This window comes from Cryptotermes secundus, unplaced genomic scaffold, assembly GCF_002891405.2.
Source record: "Cryptotermes secundus unplaced genomic scaffold, Csec_1.0 scaffold441, whole genome shotgun sequence".
Classification (NCBI taxonomy): Eukaryota; Metazoa; Arthropoda; class Insecta; order Blattodea; family Kalotermitidae; genus Cryptotermes; species Cryptotermes secundus.
This window is the reverse complement of record NW_019727400.1, coordinates 578,828-600,860: the sequence shown is the minus strand read 5'-3', so window position 1 is coordinate 600,860 and position 22,033 is coordinate 578,828. Positions and strand designations below refer to the sequence as shown.

At 42.7% G+C, this 22,033-nt stretch overlaps 2 protein-coding genes across 2 annotated transcripts in view; one reads left to right on the top strand and one right to left on the bottom strand.

Moving 5' to 3' along the window:
* The window catches only part of LOC111864693 (T-box transcription factor TBX20), a 96,049-nt gene extending 94,620 nt beyond the window's left edge, over nucleotides 1–1,429 (top strand). Inside the window, exon 6 of the mRNA XM_023852125.2 lies at nucleotides 599–1,429. Coding sequence (XP_023707893.1) covers nucleotides 599–1,184 — 586 coding nt within the window. The 3' untranslated portion in view covers nucleotides 1,185–1,429. The remainder of the gene's footprint in view (nucleotides 1–598) is intronic.
* LOC111864694 (golgin subfamily A member 7) overlaps nucleotides 1–22,033 on the bottom strand; it is a 405,703-nt gene that overhangs the window by 309,429 nt on the left and 74,241 nt on the right. The gene's annotated exons all lie outside the window — the stretch shown is intronic.

Genomic DNA, 22,033 nt, shown 5'->3' with positions numbered 1-22,033 from the left:
GAACGAGCAAAGAGAATCCATAGCTTAGACGCCGCCGTTACTGTTGACCGGCGCTTAATTAATTAAGCACCACACAATAAAGACATGTGTGGGAACAGAATACAGCTTCGCCAGTCTTCACCTCGGTACTAGGTGTTCAGCTTCATGCCCCTGCCGCTTTGCCTCATGGAAAGAGCCCCCGATACTCGTTGTCTAGGTTTAATTGGGCCCCACAATCGGTCTAATCCTACGGAAAAGAGAAAAATATATCCGTTGCTGGGAATCGAACGCCTTTCATTGAGCCCGTAGCCTGAGTTATAGATTTTTGTAGCGGTACTTCCCATATTTGTAAGATCTAGGGGCGTATGTGGGTATAATCTTAAAATTGGTCTTACATAATTCGTTTAATAGGCTAAATGGATTGAGCTGGTTCAGGATAGGGACCAATTGTGGGCTTTACAAACACCGTGATAAATCTTCACGTTCCAGAAAGGCAGGGAAGCGCTTGAAGATTACTGTGCTCTGGGATGTGACCTCAAAGCTGAGAGAGGAGGTGTGTTCGATTCCAGAAGAGTTATCATGGCACATGATTCATCTCAATGAACTTGTGTGTCCCTAGGGAGACGATGGAGTCCATGCTGGCGGAACAGCACTACCTGCGTTCCCCTCTGCGTCCCTTCACCGAGTTGGACACCCACAACAACAACCTAACACTGGAGGAGAAAGCGTTACTTGCAGCGCGGTCTCAGCTGTTCCTGCGTGCAGCGGCAGCCGCTGCTGGTCCATATGCCCCTCTCATGGGTCCCATGTGTTCCCTGTACGGCGCCGCAAGTGGTGCTGGCCCCGGGGGCGGTGGGAGCGGAGTTCCTCCGGGCATGCTATGGAGTCAGTGGGCGTGTCTGGGCCCTTCACTCCTTGCGGCACACCACCAACACGCGCAACATCTGGTGGCAGCTGCTGCAGCTTCTAGCAACGCTGTCGCTGTTGCTGCCGCCACTGCCTCTCACCAGGGTCCTTCACCGGCCCTTCCTCGGCCACTCTACCCCCCACAACTGACCAGTGGCCTCTCGCAACACCGGTTCTCACCTTACGGGCCACCGGCGAGCAGCACCAGGAGAACCGTGTCACCAGTGTCACCAGTGACGTCACCGGACAGTATCCAGGATACTTCAGAGATTTCGTCCCACAGTCCCAGTCTGACGTAGGCATGGACATACCGATGTGAGGTTATCATGATGACGAATGTTTCCGGGTAATGACACATGGTCACTTCTACACTGGAGGCTATGAAGCGACACAACCATCTACCAGACTACGAATGGACAATGTTATGACCTCTAAGATAAAGAAGAGAAGCCTTCTCTTTTGGCCATTTTATCAACTTAAATGGCCGCCTCTGTGGTCTAGTGATCAGAGTTCCTGGCTACATATGCACAGGTCCCGGGTTCGATTCCCGGCGCTACCAGATTTTCTGAGAAGTAGTGAGTCTGGAACGGGGTCCACTCAGCCTCGTGAAGATAACTGAGGGACTACTTGAAAAGAAAAGTAGCGGCTCCGGTCTAGAAAACCGAGATTAACGGCCGTGTGAATCCGTTGCCCTGACCACGCAACACCCCCTATCCGCAAAAATTGGCAGTAACTTAGCCGACATACGGCGGTCGCTCGGTCGGTATAGTTCGCTTGCGGGCCACAGGCCACGGAGTTTAGTTTTATAAGCTTAAATATGGCAGCTTCCTCGAAAAGGACAAGTACAGTTGAAAATTAGACTTTTCTCGTGAATATACTTTTCCGAATACGTAATATTAAACATAAATAACATGTAGGGAGTATCAGTGAGAAGTGTAGAATAAATAATTCCGTGATATCGGACTCCACTCACATTGCAGAGAGGTAAATATGACACACAGGTCCAGCGCCCCTACGTCACTTCCAGAAGATTTATTTTTAAGAGAATCTTACGTGAATACATCTGATTTTTCTTCAGGCACTCAACAGATTTATACTAACAATTATTTAATGAACCTCATTAGTGCAACACTGACGAGAAGCCCACCAATAAAAAGTTGACTGTAGGTCCTAACTTAACATTGTTTATTTCAGTTTATATATACAGTACGTAAAACAGCAAGTGTCAGAGGCCCACGAGGTTGGCCATGAGAAGATACACGTACACAAGTTCCTAAGCTGTGTGAAGTTTCGTTAACGTAACGAGAAGATATGTTTTCTTTCTCCTACAGGTCCTGGGATTGTCTAGTGATATGACAAATCAATTAAACGATGAAAATGTAAATTAAGAAAAAAAAATCTGGATTGTCGTATAGCATGCCAAATATTTAGGTACAGTACGTGTTATGTGTATTGCATAAATCTGGATACGTTTAGACATAATTACAAGAAACAGTATTACATTAAATGAAATTTGAATTTATTACGGCATTTTGTGTGAAGATAACTGCCTTCTGGGGTGTGGCATCGTTTAATTTTCTGGAAGTCTAGAGCCACAGAAAAACGCGAAATCTTAAGGCAAGTTTATCGACGTTTCGGAAGAACGTTCTGCCTTCATTTTGAGGGTAGCCTTAAGAGAGTCGATACGTTCTTCCCGAAAAGTCAGTAAACTTCTACAACACTATAGATGTAGTGTCTTCTGGTGTGTGACACCGTGTAGTCCAAAAGAAATTAATTGACGTTTAGAAGGAACGTACTGCTTCCATCCTCAGGGTTGGAACATAGGCGAAGCAAGGTTGCATGGCTTCACATCCCGGAAGGCATGTTCACAATTATTGTAAATCTGCCAGTTATACTTTCGGATGCTATGTATAGTGAAACAGGAAGTTGGACAAATGTATTTTCGATATTCGCTACAGTCCTTCGAAAATATAACACACCCAATGTGCTGTGCCGTACATACTCTTCTACCGCTCTCCCCCCCACCCCCAAATTCCTCTCTCTAATCCTAATTTTTCTGTAGAACAAAAACGACTTGTTTGTTTCAACTGTAAATTTCTTGTTGTTTATAAAAGAAAAACAATTGTATAAAACAATGTAAATTCTTTATTTGTGTTCAGTAAGGTACTTAAAAAAATACCCGAATGATCTAAATAGATGTCCGTTCTGCAAATTTTATAGTTTCTTATTATTAATTTTATGGTTTCTAGTTAAATGTAAGACTTTGCAAATATGGGACGGCTTAGATGAAATCTGAGGCAGGGAAAAGGGAACTGGTTCACTCCAAATACCTTCAATTAAAGTTGTTAAAATAATTTTAAATTTGTTTGGAATTACTTATATATAATTATTTCAACATAAAACTCTACGAATTTGTATCTTTCGTATTTGGCTACTGCAAGTTAAACAATACTGTTGTCTGAAATTGGGTTACATTAACGGTGCCCAATCTGGGGTACATACATTCGTGGGAAATGAAACCATTAATCGGTTTAAAAATTCAGGTGAAATATAAAGCCAGAAGCTTCAGAGCTGCTGAAATCAATAAAATCTTCTCGGAGTATCAACTGACACTCAAACATTATCGACGTTTCAGCATCATCTTTCTGCCTCTCATCATCCTATATCAGATCCTGATGAAGGGAACAGAGATGATCCCCGAAACACTAACATCAGGTGAAATAAATCGTTCTAGCCCCATTTAATTATTTATTCCGTAAGGTCTCGTCATAATTGTCAACCCAGATATTAAACAAAAGTGTAACTGTCATATGTCAACAATTATCAGCTGTATTTAGAACCGAATGTGGAGAACAAAACGGAAGGCTAATTGGATTGGTCATGTTTTACGCAGACACTGCCTTCTAAAAGAAGTTATCGAAGGAAAGATAGATGGGCGGATAGAAGTGACAAGAAGACGAGGAAGAAGACGTAAGAAGATGCTGGATGACCTTGGGGACAGAAGAGGATACTGTCATTTGAAGGCGAAAGCTTTAGATCGCATTAAGTGGAGGAATTGTTTTGGAAGAGACTGTGGACCTGTCGTCTTGACAGATTACTGATGACGATGATGGTGATGATGATGATGATGGAGAACAGTCCAACATTTTCATTCTAAAAATCTGATTCTTAAATGATAGTCTCTGAATGTTACTAATTACCTATTTGATGATCATAAAAATTAACTCTTTAATGCCCAGTGGTCACTGTATGTACCACCTGCTTTAACATCCCACAACTCTGCATCGGTCACCGAGTGTATCTGCATCATTGCGTCATCAACATACACAAATATCCATAAAAAATTATAAGGAGGTAAGGATCCACGCATTATATAACTCTGCACTGGACAGATATAAACTATGTTTTGTTTATAATTATTAAATACAAAATATCAATTTTAATATCCATGTTAAGCTCTCGTTTCATTTCGATTAATTTTCTTCAAGCCTTGTTTTATATTTTATACATAAATTGATAAACCCTTTATATTACACAGAAAATAATTAGAGACATGCCATGCCTTACGGCGACAAAGTTTATGTGTGTGGTATTTATTAAATGTTACCAGGGGTCAGTAATTAATCATCGTCTGAGATACGAAACCTTTTCGCCTCTGTGGTCATTCATTGTAAGAATAAAACGAAAGTGGGGGAAAAAAAGTCTGACGCACGAACAAAGCTTATAGAACCTGCGAATGTGTATGTATGGGAGACCGCACTGTACTTGTCCACTCAACACAGAGACGCGGAGGGAATTGGTTTCCGCTGATGCTCACGGAGCAGATTTATTTTTATAATTAATCAACGAAGGGTCAGCCAAAACTAATTTCATTTGAACCCTATCATTTTCATTAGAGTACATATGGAGCATAATGACAAGCTTATAACTACCCAGTTCAGACATTACCCCCGGCTCTGCTTTCCAAACCCACTCCCAGACGCCGGCTTTCCTACCTGATGCTTAACATAATTTTCCTCAGTCCCTGAAGGAGCTGGCTACGAGCTCGACGGCCGAGGGCTTGGGGTTCGAGTCCTGGTAGGGTAAATAGTTTTCTGTTCTCCACATCGCCTAGACCGGCTGTTGGATCCACCCAGCCTCCGATCCAATGGTTACCGGGGGTAAAGCGGCCGAGGTGCGAAGCTGACAACTCACATCCAACTAGTGCCAAAGTCAAGAATATGTGGATCTACACCTCCCCTCTTCCATACGTCTATATGGCGTGATGCTTCATTAAGTAAGTACAGAACAAATTTACCCTCTTTTTACTTTCTTGTTTTCATTGTGCAGGTCTCTGTCACTATTCCATTGTATGACCTAGGCATTGGCGCGTGTAGTATGCGTGACTATAGACGGGATTCGGATTGGTGAATAGATTTATTGATAACTTACAGGTCATAGATACAAATAACTATAACATTTTCGCTTTTCCCACACTTTACAATTCACTAGGGCACACAGTATAGTGTTCTCAGTTAGTTACTAGATGTTTCCACCTAACGGCTCCAACAATGGTCATTCCTCTGCCTCCGTCTCAAGTCTTCTCTTCACAACCTCTCGTATAGAACTGGCTACCCTAAGTTGCAAAACTCCCGGTTACATCTCGGCACGGACCACATAGAAAACAATTATATTGTTGCGTGCATGTATGTTGCTGGCGTTACCCAGCAACAGCCGCTGTTTACAGAGTCATCGCGTAACAACGAATCTATACGCAACAGCATATAGCATCGAATGTTAAGGTGATTTTCTAAATATCAAATTGGAAAGGATTTGAAAGGAAACGGTCTTGACCCACTAGAGATACTAGTTACTGGAGACAGAGCTACGAAAAAACCCATGCAGGATACTCGGTATCCAGACCAGATTCGAACATAGCACCTTTCGAATTCCAGTCCAGAGAATTACCGCTAGATGGTTCTTAGCCGCCGGGTTCCCACCACGGAGGCTCGGGTTTGATCCGATGTCGTGATGTGCGATTTGTGGTGGACAAAATGTCATTGGAGCAGGTTTCATCCGAGTACTTCGGTTTCCCCTACCAATTCTCATTCCACCAAATTCTCCATATTCATCTATCATCTGGGTCCAATTAGTGGCCGACGTACGAAATGGATTCAGTCTCACCCCACGTCAAGAAACCTAAAAAAAATTATCACACCATTAACTTCTAGAGTTGTTTTCTGTTAGGTCGGACACAGTTCAATGAGTTCACAGATCAGGGCCCGCTCTTCATTACTATTTTGTGCGCAACAGCGCTGAAATCATCACTGATCCATAAACCGGATATTGCTCATACAATCATTTCCAATCGGTTGCTTCATAAACTATTTCACACTCGTACGGTTATGATTGGTGGACCGAGACAGAGATTCTGTCCCTTCGGGCACCGATTCATTGAACTCGTGAGAAAGACATTAAGGGAATCTAAGTGCATTTCGTCAGGGAAAACATTCTCGCAATTATCTTCTGACGACTGCTGATGTTAGCGAACGAAAATTCCTCTTTCAGGACTACACCTCGTTGAATGAAGTTTTCTTCACTGTTTCGACAAAACTTGTAATTTTCATCTTCAGGGTTAATTTCTTCAGGAGGAATTCTGGCAGCTTTTAGGTTAGGGAGCTTGTAGTAGTGATTGAATAGGGATGGGAATTGTAATGTGGTCGCTGAAACATTTTATATCACCTATTTCCACCGCTAACATAATCGCCACCTATTGTTTGGCAACCCGCTAAGCATCGTCTCAGTAACTTGCTGTGAAGGCAGCGGAGATTTCCTGTATACATTGATCGCTGCAAAAAGCGAATCCAGGGGTCTGAACCTGAAGTTTTACCTTTGTAGCAGCTCTCAAAGAAGTAAAGTTATCCCTGTAAGAGGCCGTGGAGGCCCATAGGGTTGAGAGACGTCGAGGCTCCCACATTTTCTAGACAATCGGCTCAAAGATAGCGGTGACATTGTCAGCCTTAAGCGTCAAACTATCCCTGTTTTAGGCCGTGGAGGCTCATAGGGTTGTGAGACGTCGAGGCTCCCACCTTTTCTAGACAATCGGCTCACAGATGGCGGTGAGGTTGACAGCCTTACGCGCCAAGCTATTCCTGTAATAGGCCGTGGAGGCTCATAGGGTTGTGAGACGTCGAGGCTCCCACCTTTTCTAGACAATCGGCTCACAGATGGCGGTGAGGTTGACAGCCTTACGCGCCAAGCTATTCCTGTAATAGGCCGTGGAGGCTCATAGGGTTGTGAGACGTCGAGGCTCCCACCTTTTCTAGACAATCGGCTCACAGATGGCGGTGAGGTTGACAGCCTTACGCGCCAAGCTATTCCTGTAATAGGCCGTGGAGGCTCATAGGGTTGTGAGACGTCGAGGCTCCCACCTTTTCTAGACAATCGGCTCACAGATGGCGGTGAGGTTGACAGCCTTACGCGCCAAGCTATTCCTGTAATAGGCCGTGGAGGCTCATAGGGTTGTGAGACGTCGAGGCTCCCACCTTTTCTAGACAATCGGCTCACAGATGGCGGTGAGGTTGACAGCCTTATGCGCCAAGCTATCCGTGTAACAGGCCGTGGAGGCTAATAGGGTTGCGAGACGTCGAGGCTCCCACATTTTCTAGACAATCGGCTCACAGATGGTGGTGAGGCTGTCAGCCTTACGCGCCCGCCGCCATTTACCCCCATGAAAATTCCTGAGACTCATTTCTTTTAGAAGTTGAGTGGACCCTAGGGCCATAGTGCGGCTGGGAAGATTAGGTCAACTGAAAATTCCAATGACCTCATCGGGGATCGTACCCACGACGTTTCGGCTTGTAGCATAGTTCCTCAACAAACTACGCTACCGTGTGCCCCTCTTTATTATACGTATGAAATTAAAAAAAAAACAGTGAGGTAACAGATTAATAATATGAACCGGGAGAGTGCAGTCGGTTCAACGACGGACTACGGGCTGGACGACCCGGGTTCAATCCCCGGTAGTGCACGATTTTTTTTCCACAGCGTCCAAACGGACTCTGTGGTCCATGCAGTCTACTATCCAATGGGTAGCTGGGGTGATTTCCCTGTGATTAAACCTCTTGGGGCGTGACGTCCATCTAGTGCTGAGACCAAGAAATGTGGAGCTATACCTCCACTCTTCGAATGTCTTCATGGCATAGTGCTTAATTACTTAAGCACGGGTACAACTGTATATTCAGCTTTAACACATTATTAATTACCTCTGTAACAAACCATCCGGTGTAACAAATTTAATTGAATACTTCAAATGAGTTGCGTAGGCTTACACGTTTCGACCCTTTAGTGTCATATTCAGAGNAGTCATAAAAGTAATCCGGTTTCTTTATTGCCACACCTTGTATACCTTAAAATTTGTCTGACAACCATAAATTATAAAATTTTCATAACGGTATTTTTTTTAAGCTTTCGAAGCGAAATTATTTTTTCGTTGGGCCTTCCTTGCACACAGCACAGAACCGGTGAAGAAGTCACATACTAAATTACCGTATTTATTACTTTTATTTTTTTAGTTGAATTTAATTAATACTAGTTTATTAAGTAGTGGGTGTAATACAATAGGATCCTCCCTCGAAACACCAGACTTTGGCATGATGGGGCCCTCTTTCCGCCATATCATTTCTACCTTACAATCTCAAAATTTCTTGCCCAATGACACTGTAATCTGGATCACAGAACCTCAATTCGGTGACTAAGAAAACTGTGTAATGTAACGCCGTTTAATCCGGTAAAATTTTATTGATATTTCGAAGGAAACATACTTTCATGCTGAATACATGCTTATTTTACTCTTTTACTCTGAAAATATAAGAAGTGTGTTACTCCGAAACGTCATTAAAATTCTTCGAGACTACACGGCATCATATAAGAGAAGACATTACTATTCAATATCTATTTCTATAAATTTCTTTATTAAAATTCTTCACACTGTTATATTTTAGCGTCCTGTTACACTGATTCATGTCCATGGTTTATGCTGACCGTCTTACAGTGTATACACTTTTTCACCTTATTCTTCACTTCCACACTACATGTTTCAGCACTAATGTGCCATCTTCAGGTGTCTTTATGCACGTTAAACTATTGTACTGCATGCCATAATGTCTTCATTCTAAAATGACTAAAATCTGTATTCGTCATATAAGACGATGAATTCTAAATAATAAAACTTTTCAGGATTCTTCCTACGTCGCACTCAAACACGCGAATTAGGCCAATTCTCTTTTATGTGAGCATTCTTCCTACATATATTTGTGTATCGTGTTCTGTGTTGTGTTTTGCTCCTGTTACTGCATGCGTTGTACTGCTGGATCTGTGTGTGTGTGTCCTTCACAACACAACAACAGAACAGCTGAATTTGAACCGTATTTTGCAAAATACTGTTGCGTTGTGACGGATTCTAATACAGAAATCTATATACGCGTATTTAACACAACAGGATGCATCCACTTGAAATAAAAAAAACTATTTTATTTCCTAACCTCTCCCAATCTCATCTCTTTTTTTTTTAATTCGTATAGTAGGGGCTGTGGAGTCCAACTGGGTCCACTCGACACTGCGGCCACTGATTGGCCTATTGTAGCCTGCCCCAGGTGATTATGATGATGGAGAATTTGATGGAATGAAGATTTGCAGGGGAAACTGAAGTACTCGGAGAAAACCCGCCCCAGTGTCACTTTGTCCACCACAAATCCCACTTGACCAGACCCGGGATCGAACCCGGGCCGCCGCGGTGGGAACCCAGCGACTAACCGCTTGAGCTATGGTGTGGCCCTAATTTCCTCCGTCTTTAAGTAAAAACATTCAGAATGTAACATCTCAATCCTGACGAAGTTCGGGACGATATTTTAACAAATATAGTTTGAGACCCGTAAACTACACGAAAGATTACTACCAGGCAGTTCGATGACGAAATCATTACGTCATTACTTTCAGTTCGTTACCCAAGTATTCGTACCGGAAGCGCAATATTAAAGCAATAATACGTCATATCCAGCTACATACATTAGAAACATTCTCATACTTGTAAGTGAAGTCAGTCTTCAGGAATTCTCTACCTTCGTTTCTTGTCTGTGACGTCATTCCATTGGGCGTCATGACCGAATCAGCACACACCAACCTGTAAGTCATATGTACATTTGCATTAAATCTGTTTCACATAGGCTTAAGTTTGTAATTCAATGAGATTACAGAGATTATTGACTATAATAAACTACACATAATATAAACTGACAATCTGTAATAATCTCACGTCATAATTTTGAACGAAACAAGAATTAAACTCCGTTTGTATCACTCTTGCACGTAAGGAAGCGAACGTCTTACTTCACTGGCTACAAGGTAAAGCTAAAACTATCCCTTTAACTGGCCGTAAAGGTCAAAAGGGTTGTGAGACGTCGAGGCTCCCACATTCTCTAGACAATCGGCTCATAGATGGCGGTGAGGTTGTCAGTCTTACGCTCCAAGCTATCACGGTTAACAAGCCGTGGGGGGCCCATGGGCTTGTGAGACGTCAAGGCTCCCACATTATCTAGACCAGGCATGCCCAACGCGTCGATCGCGGGACGATTTTTGGTCGATCTCATAGGCCTATAAGGAAATTATATGTGAAAAGCTTATAAATTCACTTGTAATATAATATGATAATATTAAGATTTTGAAGAGAAAATACGTATTAGTCATTCATATTTTTTGTTCTTAACGAACAAGGTAAGTCTGTACTTTCAATGTATGTTGCTTTTACAACAAACATCACGTGTCGTGTTATTTTTACCAATATTTTTGCTTAAAGCGAGGTATGACGATAGGAAGGGGTGGTAGATCACTGTCAGTTTTGACACTAAAAAGTTGATCACAACCTGTTTGAAGTTGGACATGCCTGATCTAGACAGTCGGCTCACAGATGGTGGTGAGGATGTCAGTCTTACGAGCCGGCCGGCCGCCCTTTATCCTCAGGAAGATTCCTGGTACCCATTTCTGTTAGAGGCTGAGTCTACCCAAGGGCCATAGTGCGGCTGGAAGGATTAGGTCAAATAAAAAAAAATTCAGTTACTTCATCTGGGATCGAACCCGCGACCTTCCAGCTTGTAGCATAGTACATCAATCAACTACGCTACCGCGTGCCTCACACTGGCTACAAGTGTTGGGCAAACTTCGGTTCCAATCGGGAATATCAGAGCATGAAACACTAGGCGCGCCATTTCTAAATTGTTGTTTAACATGGCAAATTTATCTCTGAGCATACTTAAGCACGACGACATGAAGATGTATGGAGTAGTGGAGATACAGCTCCAGTATCTTAACCTCGGCATTAGATGGAGGTGAGTAGTCACCTTCGTGCCCCCACCGCTTCACCCTCGGGGAAAGAGCCCCCGGTACCAATTGGATTGTAAGCGGGCTGGAACTCAGTGTGTCTACAGACTTTAAGAAGAACAGGTAGAGTTCTTGCTCCTACCGGGAACCGAACTCCGACTCCTGGTCCGTCCATCCTTTAGTCTAGTCACTATGCCTGTTCCACAATGGAATACAGTGGCGCAAGAGAACGCTTGTAAATGAAATTACTTTTACGTTGAGGAATAATTTATTGGAAACATCGCTCGGACCACGTAGAAAACATTATTGTTACTATAAATGATATGAACTCCGTCCCAAGTGCAAACAATATATTATATGTCCTTGATCTTGCTCTCCTTTACACTACATGTTTCGCCCTCAAACGGCCATCATCAGGTGTATACACTCACGTTGCTGTTACACTGCACTTAGTTTAAAATTTAACATTTAAAAACACATTGTTCCTTTCGTTGTTATTATCAACATCTACTTCGTTGATATCTGTCCGGTTTATAGATTATTTTTGTTACACACGTTAGCACTTATAAAATCTTTAGTTCTAATTTTAAAATCCTTTAAAATTTTTCTCTAAATTTTAAAATTTAAAATTGTCAAGGTTACTCTACCTAAACACAGGACAACGCAAAAACGGAATAAACACATACACACACCAAACATCCATGCCTTGTGTGGGATTCGAACCCACGATCCCGCCTTCCGAAGGAGACAAGACAGTACATGCCTTAGTCCGTTCAGCTACCGTGACCGGCGTCTCCCTAACATTACGATAATATACTTGTGAGACCTTCAGCTTGAACACATACTTTAAGCAGAGTCCAAACAGAACACCTGTGCTTGAGGGTTTTTTCTTTCATGAGGTGAGACTGAGTCCACTTGGTACTGCGGCATATTGTACCAGTCCCAGATGATGGGTGATGGTGATTCTGGAGCAACTGTTGGAATGCAAATTGGTAGGGAAACCGAAATACTCGGAGAAAACCTGCCACAATACCACTTTGTCCACCGTAAATCCCACATGTTCTGACCTGGGCTCGAATCCGGGCCGCCGGCGACTAACCACATAAGTTATGGTACGACACCTCCTTGAAGGTTACTTGCCTCATTTATATTTGGCTCCTGAAAATGGAGGCATTATATTCTTCCGAAAATTCAGTTTAGTCTTATCGGACTATATGGTGTCACATCTCAGGAGACAGTGCTCCTCTGTAATGATTTATGTTTTCCTTCCGACAAAGAGGGGACACCAGATTCAGCAGATCAAAACAATTTCGTTAAAGTTATATCGCGTTCTGACCGCGTTCTGTTACGGTAAGTTGGTTTAAAGATGTCGGAATTGTGAGTTTACAGGAACTGCAGAAATATCTCCCTCAAGCGATACCATTTTTACTGCGTTACGAGTTGAACACTAAATCTAGTGATTACTGTTAAAATGGATCAGTTTTTTAACACGTCGCAGCTTTCCTCTCTCGATGATAATGATGATGATGCAATGGCTACCTGAACCAAGAGGGGATGGGAGGCAGCTAGTTGCCTAGCAACGCCAGAGTTTCTCCCCTCTTGTGAGTAATCCTTCACACTTCGAGCAGCAAACCCATTCCTTTTGCTGCAGGAATCGCGAGATGGCTGGCCACGATACGGTCGTACAATCCTCTCCCAACTAACCGACCACTCCAGGGGCCGATGCATTATTAAGATAGGGTGAGAAATATGGAGGCAATTTCTGCACGATAAGACGCTAATGGTTTCAACTTTGCACTCTATCGCTGGGCCCCGAAATACGCATAAAATAATGGCTTGTCTGTGGATACTATGAAAAGACAAGACAGAGAGGAACCGAGAGTATCTACTGATGCCTATACGCCCCCCCCCCACTTACTACTGCAGAATCAAGGAATCCTAAACCCCACCGGCTATCTTCGCTGTCCCAGCCTTCTCCAGTAAGCCACGACCGCTCAGTCGGTATAGACATACCCCCAACTCGAAGGCTGGGATCCACCCAACCTCCAAAACAAAGGTTACCAGATGCTTCTACCCCGGGGGTAAAGCGGCCAGGGTGTGAAGCTCACCACTCACCTTCATCAAATGCCGAGATTCAGAACGGTGGAGCCATACCTCTACTCCCCTTTACATTTTCATATCATGGTGCTAAATTAAGCACAGGGACAAATTTACCTCGGTTTATTCATATTTTAAAATCAGGAAGCGTCAAAATTGACATGATCATATTCGTATTGAATAGTTTTACGCTCACTGTCTACCGACAAATCTGTAATGCCTAACCAGCAGGCTGCTGAGTCGGTAATGCAGAGCGTTACCATCACGCCAGCCATATATTCGTGAGGTGTCCGATTCGAGTGCCGGAAGAGACACCGGCTGTCCTTACTGAGACACTTCCGGCATTCCTCAGATTCTAAAGCATAATTCTGGGACAATATTTCTATAAATCCACTTCCGTTTCCTTCCAAATCCCTTCAAATTCATCGGAGATACTTGCATAATATTAAAATACACCTCGTGTACATGAAGAGACGGGTGCAAATTTCAAAGGGAAGGAGGCTGACTTAGCAGAGAGGAAAGTGATTTTTCCCCCCCGAAAAAAAGGGGATAAAAGTGTAATCTCCACTCGCAGTTCGCATATTTCCCAGGGTAACACATCCGCCGGTCGCGCTGTGTAGACCTCTTTCCTTTCCTCGCTATGCCTTTTATGGAGCCATTTCAACATTCGTTGCAGTTGTGATGGTGTAGAGAACATATATATATAAGCATAAGCCTCCTATATATATACTACACTGATAAAGCGAAAGTCCAGGGAGCCGTAACTGTGTGTGGGCACTTAGAACAAATTGACTTCCGCACCCTCAAACCTCCCATCACATACAACACCCTCCACCCTTAAATTATCCTGATATACACGCAGTCTTTTGTTCAGTAATTCTCTGTGGGACTTGCATACGTACAATCATATCTTCATAGTAGCCTATACGGCAAGGGGGGGGGGAGAGAATATTGAATGCATTAGATGCTGTTTGCATGTAACATGTAGTGAACACATCCCACCCTCACCAAGCCAAACGTTCATCCTATTTGTGTCAGTCAACCACCCCTCCCATACTGACTTTTCTGAGGAGCGGTGACTACACTATGGAGTGACTGTAACCCCCAAACCTTGTCTACTGAGCTAACAGCTATCTCACGCCTGTGGAGACTAAACGGGCGATCAAAATGGGTGAGGGGGAGGGTGAAAAACTGAAATTGGATTCTGATTGCCGCCGGGGAAGGGAAGAAGACAAAGATGGAATAAATTGACAGGCGCATCATGCAACCCGGCAGACATATGATTGGTGCAGGGCAGATTAGAGAGCTGACCTCAATGTAATTTCAATGGATCGCAGCGTGTTAATGCAAGAGGTTGTTTAGTTAGGCCAGTAATTGCTCAACTAACTAGCTAACTGAACAAACACATAAATATGTTACGAGATAATTAAATCATAAAATAATTGTTAACACCGTACAGTGTGATTCAATTTATAGATATGTATTGCCTTTACATGTTTTGGTCAAGTGCGACCATCTTCAGAAGGAAAAGTTGGTAAGCTGACTGAAATATATATATATTTTTTTTCTTTCTTAGCACTACAGCCCCAGTGGGCCTAGGCCTACCTTCTTGAACTTCTCCGTTCACTTCGGTTTTTCTAGATCTTACACATTCGGTAGGACCCCTTGGGCGGTTGATTAGCTCGTCGCAAGGCATCTACCTGTACATAAACACTGAAAAACGCACACACACAAACTAAACGTCCATGTTCTGAGTGGGATTCGAACCCACGATCCCGGCTTCCGAGCGAGCGAAGACAGTACATGCCTTAGACCGCTCGGCTACCGTGACCGGCAGTGTATAAGAATAATATATAAGAATTCAGTTCGTACCTCACAGGAAACAGATCCGAACCCACGATCCCGGTTTCCAAGCGAGCGAAGACAGTACATGCCTTAGACCGCTCGGCTACCGTGACCGGCGACTGAAATATATAAAGGCAATAAATATGTACAAACTGAATCACAGTGGACGGTGTTAATAATTATTCTATAATTTAGTTTACTAGTGTGATGGACCAGAATGAATAGATTTATATTTACAAGCTAACTATCTAACAGATGAATTAATTAATCACGTAATTTACAAATAACTAATTAACAAATTTACCCNAGGCATGCACTATCTCCGCTCGCTTGGAAGCCGGGATCGTGGGTTCGAACCCAACTCAGGGCATGGATGTTTTGTGAGTGTTTGTGTACAGGTAGAGGCCTTGCGACGAGCTGCTCACCCACCCAAGGAGTCCTACCGAATGTCTAAGATCTAGTAAACCGAAGTGAAACGGAGAGTTTCACGGAAGTAGGCCAAGTCCCAAATTGGGGCTGTAGCCCCAAAGGAAAAGGAAATAACGACTCTGTGTGTGTAACACCACAACTGGGATAGCCCAGTCGATATAACAAAGGTCTCCGAGAAGGAAGGCCGGGGTTCGACTACCGGCAAGTTTTTTTTTTTTTCAGTTCACAGCGTCCAGAGAGACACATCTAGCCTCTTATGCAATGGATACGGGGAATTTTATCATGGGTAAACCAGTGGAGGTGTGAAGCCGACCATTCACCTCCAAACAGTCCAAGGGTCAAGAATGGAGGAGCTATACCTTCACTCCCCGATATGTCTTCATAGCGTGGAGTTTAATTAATGAAACACAAACACAAGTTTACCCTTTCACATTGTGTAACACCCGTTGAGAATTCAACGGTACATCTCATTACATGTTATTTAAATTTTTGTACTATTCACTTCCCCTGTTTTCTCCCGTATTCCCTTCCAGTTTTACACGTAGCAGATGATGAGTAGAGGCCGAATTTCAAAGCCATCTCCAACGAATAACAGACACAAATAATCGTAATCCGTTTCGTTTATACTGTATACTACAATCGCATATCCACATCAAAATATCACCAGTACTCACATAATAGACATGACACAATGAAACAAATTGATGATTACTCGTTCGTGATCTCACACATAACTTAGAACATGCAACATGTTAACAACAGTCAGTTAGTTGCTACAGTTACATTATTTTACGTAACGATAAATCTTACATTTACAGAACGCATATAATTATATGGGCCGGTCACAGTAGCCGAGCCGTCTAAGGCATGCACTGTCTTCGCTCGCTCGGAAGCCGGGATCGTGGGTTCGAATCCCACTCAGGGCATGGATGTTTGTGTGCGTTTTTCTGTGTTTGTGTACAGGTAGGGCCATTGCGACGAGCTGATCACCCGCCCAAGGAGTCCTACCGAATGTGTAAGATCTAGAAAAACCGAAGTGAACGGAGTTCATGGAGGTAGGCCTAGGCCCACTGGGGCTGTAGTATCAAGGAAAAAAAAATAATTATATAGAAAGCTAATCAACTTTCTGAATATCTAATTAACTTGTCTCGATTGAATCCATGTGTGTGGTGCTATCAAAATCACTTCTTGTAACTGGCCACATACAAATATTACTTATTCCTGATAAGCAAATGTATTCATTTGTCAAATTAAATGGAAAACTGATTAATTAATCTAATATATCTAATATACCTGAATATCTAAGAAGATAATTGCTTAGACAAATGTTTAATTAACTGGCATACTAATTCATTAACTAAATGACAACTATCCAGATAGCTGACTAACACGCTAACTAATTAATTAGCGTGTTAGTTAACCAATACCTGACTAATTGGTGAGAAGGTGGAAGCTGCCCAAAGCCTGTACTTCCTCATTCTTGTTTCTGTGAAAACTATAGCTAGTTCCTCATGAACTGAGCGAGGCTAATAACTGGCAGGCACAAATTCCTCCTCTAGGTGCGTAAGTGTATTTTTTTTATTGCTAGTGGGGTGGGACTAAGTCCCTTTTACTGCGGCCACTTCTGGCATATTGTACAAGCCCCAGATGATAGGTGAGGGTAATTGTGGAGCAATTGGTGGAATGAAGATTAGCAGGGTAAACCGAAGTACTCGGATAAAACATGCCCCAGCGCCACTTTATCCACCACAAATCCCACTTGACCAGACCCTGGATCGAACCCGGGCCGCCGCGGTGGGAAGCCAGCGACTAACTGCTTGAGCTATGGGGCGGCCTGCATAAGTGTAAGATAAAAAGTAAATGTAAAGTTGTCCCCGTGATTAACTAATTAGGCACTACGCCATGAAGGTGTATGGGGGAGTGGATATATAGATCCACATTTTCTTGATCTCGGCACTACTTGGAAGTGAGTGGTCAGCTTCACGCCCCACCTGCTTTACTCCAGGGGAAAGAGCCCCAGGTACCCATTGGATAGGAGGTTGGGTGAACCACAGACGATAATATTAAGTAAGCTATAAAAGTCTGTGACGATGTCATGTTAATACAGTACAACTATTATGTTTCTGGACATTACACAGTCTCTAACTTCGAACCCAGGGATAGGTACTAGCCTTATCGATTGGGCCCAACAGAGTATATTTCACCTGAAGACGGAGACAGAATCCAGTCTCCGAAACGTTGCATGTTTTAAGTAAAAACAGAAATAATATTTTTAGACTCCGCACTTGCATTCATACGGACGGACTTGTTCAATCTCCATTCTTCTCGCAACGGCAAGTGCGCTGGTGCCGTGTTCCATATCTTAACGTTGAAGAGAGTTGCCGCGGGGTCTAAAGCTTAAAATATCTTCTTTCGCTCAAATACCGGGCTTGTGTATTCGAATCCCACTCGAGGCATGGATATCTGTCAGTGTTTCTTCTGTGTTTCCGTCCTGTGTAAATATCGGCCTTGCGATAGGGCTCCTTGGGAATTGAGACTTCTTTCCCCTCTAATTCCTTGACTATGATCCATGACTGCTTATGCGTTTGCTCCTCTAGTTGTTGCATGTTATTTAGCCAGTAACGACGTTACCCCGGAAACGCTACAGTTACAGCTCAAGTACCATTGCTTAGCAACGGCGAGTAAACAGCCGTTGCTCGACACCAAGATTGACTGAATGACTGACTGACCGTCAGTCGCAATGTGACTTTGACTTTGAAAGGACCGACTGTGATATGACTTCTACAACATTTGTGTTACAGTTACGTTGTTGAGTAATAAAGTGACGTCGTAAAAATAGGCCTTGAGGTCTTGTCTCACGACAGGGCTAATCCCCCATTCAAGGAGTTCTACCGACAGCTTTCTGTCCTCTGTTAGGTATCGAGGGCTGATCCCGCATTTAAGGAGTCCTCTCGACTGCCCACAAAATCTAAAATTCCATATTAATTCTGATGGGAAACAGGCCAGAGGGCCTAATGCGAAATGCAGCGAAAGAAAAATAAAAGTTCACTGTATGAACCAGTACAGTGAACTGGGTACAACGGGAACATAAAAATGAATACAAGCCTTAATTACGTCACTACTAGTCTACATATATTTCTTGTAATTCTTAGGTACATTAATATTTCACCCCTGATCATCTCGACCGGACGTCGATGTACGTTCCTTCATAAGGCAGCTGGCCAGTAACAAGCAATTATACAACATTTAGGCTGAGACGAGCAAATCAAAATGTTGCCTCGAGTTGATCCTGTCTTATTAAGGGGCGCTCAGCATAATCATAATTATCGGAAGTCTCGAGAAACTGACATGAGGCGGTAGTACAACTACACGATTCAAACTTCCTTCCTCTTTAGCATATACGAGAGAAATAACAAGAAATTCTGGGAAGAACTAATCACCTAATTTTTTGATATTGTAAGGACCACATAAAAAAAGACGCCACCAAAAATTCTTCTATTGTTGCGTGTATCTTTTCCCGTGGGAACGTGTTTACCGAGCCGTTGCCTAGCAGCGACAGTGGAGATACATATACAGACACACAGACTGATGGAAGGGATTTATTAAGTATGCCTTGAGAGGGAAATCGCCGTAGTGCAGTTGGTATACTGACTGGCTACGGGCTGGACGCCCGAGGGATCAGATTTCGAATCCCGGTAGGGGTAAGATTTTTCTCCTCTCCGCCTTATGCAGATCGGCTCTGGGGATTGTGTGTTGTTTAACGGCAGTTTCAGTATCGAGACTCTATAACATTGGATGGTAGGATGATAGATGAATTGGAGATGATTTGGTAAGAAGTGGTCGCAGTCTATTAGAATTAATATGAGTCATTTTACTGGAGGTACTAATGAAACTACGAAAAACCTGACAGAATATCCGATGTCCTGTTCGTGTTTCGAACAGAGTACCTCCCGAAAACAAGTCTAGGTACGTGTAACCACCGCCTTAAGCACAACACTTGTTTTCGCCATGTTTTGTATGTACAAAAGTGAATGATGCTAGTGTAACAGGATGTTAAGTACAACATTACAATCCTAGAGCATTACCGCTAGATTAACCTGCTCGGTGAATAATTACTACCATCGTTTCAATAACCTACGAAACAAACCAGATATCTGTTCAAGAATAAACTGCTCCTCCTACGTGGCTTCAAATCCAAGTTGAGTTATATGCAAGGTTCAACGGCTAATCTGTTGATATGTCATTATTCCCATAACATATGATCCAAACAAGTCACAGCAAACACCTGTTGTTTTCCTTATGGGTCAGCATATACAAGTCGAGCTATAGGTATGATTCAATAGTTGATCTGTTGCTGTATCATGGTTCCCATATGATTCAAACAAGTCACAACAAAGACATATTGTTTTTCGTATGGGTCAGCATATATAAGTCGAGCAATAGGTATGATTCAATCGCCGATCTGTTGCTGTACCATGGTTCCTACATGATTCAAATAAGTCACAACAAAGACATATTGTTTTTCGTATGGGTCAGCATATATAAGTCGAGCAATAGGTATGATTCAATCGCCGATCTGTTGCTGTACCATGGTTCCTACATGATTCAAATAAGTCACAACAAAGACATATTGTTTTTCGTATGGGTCAGCATATATAAGTCGAGCTATAGGTATGATTCAACCGCCGATCTGCTGCTGTACCATGGTTCCTACATGATTCAAATAAGTCACAACAAAGACATATTGTTTTTCGTATGGGTCAGCATATATAAGTCGAGCTATAGGTATGATTCAACCGCCGATCTGCTGCTGTACCATGGTTCCTATAACAAGTAATCCAAGTCAGTCATAGCACAGACCTGTTGTTCTTCGTAAGGGTCAGTAAATATGAGTCGAGCTATAGACGCGGCTCTAACACGGTCCGATGAGGTGACCGCTTCATTATGCCGTAACTCAGTCTTTCTACAACGATAACATCCGCAGGCATCTTTATGCGCCTTATCTTTTTCCTTCGTTAATTGAGGTCTTTTCTTTTTCCAAGTTCTTGTTTCCTTATGCCGCCCCATTACATATTTATCAACAGTTTGAACATAAGCAATGCCAAGCTGTATCCTCACACGCGCGCCATCTTAGCGTTCTGCTGCAGCTAACCTCAACATTAGCAGTCAGAACGTAATGAAGGGAAATGGGTCATAATGAGAAGCGATTGTCTCATGTTACAAGCAACGGATGTATACAGCCATGAGACCATAAGTTATTCCTGTAATTCTCATTCAAAACTGCTGTTAACATACTTCTTCAAACTACACGCAATAGTTGCCTTTTAAGTGTTGGGCTCTACTCAATAGACCCATTTTGGAAAACGGAGTGCTAATGCAGCTCAGCAATTGTTAACTGACAGACGTGAAGTGATACCATTATGATAATAGCATGAAACAGGAGACTAACAGGAACCCCAAGGCGTTGCCCATGATGATGAAAAATGACTATTTTTTTAAATAAATATCATATTTATACTGACACAGCTTCATAACTTATACCCTTCTCCAAGTATAATTAGAATGATCAAATGAAGAAAGATGAGGTAGGCAGGACACGTAGCACGAATGGGGGAGAAGAGGAATGTATATAGAATATTGGTGGGAAAGCCAGAAGAAAAGAGACCACTGGGAAGATCAAGGCGTAGATGGGTGGACAATATCAAAATGGATCTTAGAGAGATATGATGGGATGGTGTGGATTGGATTGATCTGGCTCAGGATAGGGACTGGTGGAGGTCTCTTGTGAACACGGTAATGAACCTTCGGGTTCCATAAAATGCTGGGAAATTCTTGAGTAGCTGCAGATTTGGCTTTTCCTCAAGAAGGGCTCAGCTCCATAAGTAAGTAAGTAAGTAAGTAAGTAAGTAACTACTTCATAAATCGGTAGAACTGAGCTTCAGCTCTTCTACAACTTGGGTGGTCCTTTGAATGCTAGTACGATATCTCAAATTTCGTCAATTTCACTCTCTGAAACCACACAAGGGGTTTAATGAAAATTTGATTGGAAATAAATAAATTGGGAAGGATTTGGAATGAAAGAGTCATGATATATTTGGTGTAATCTCCTGAACTTGTCTCTGGAGTAACCGAGAAAAACCACGAGAAAACTCACTCAGGATATTCAGTGTCTCTGACGAGAATCGAATCAGGTACAGGCGGAATGTCGTAAGAGTCACTAATTGAGACTACATGCTCGGCAAGAAAACCCCAAATATGGTCCCTACAAGTTTTAAAAAAATTTGGAGTACACATCTAAATATCATTTACTTACATTGATAATATAAAACTGTAGTAGGGTCTCCCTTGAGCAGCTGATAATCGTATGTTCCTGCTTTTATGGAACTTAATGGTGCATTGCCATTTTCACAGAAGCTGGCCACTG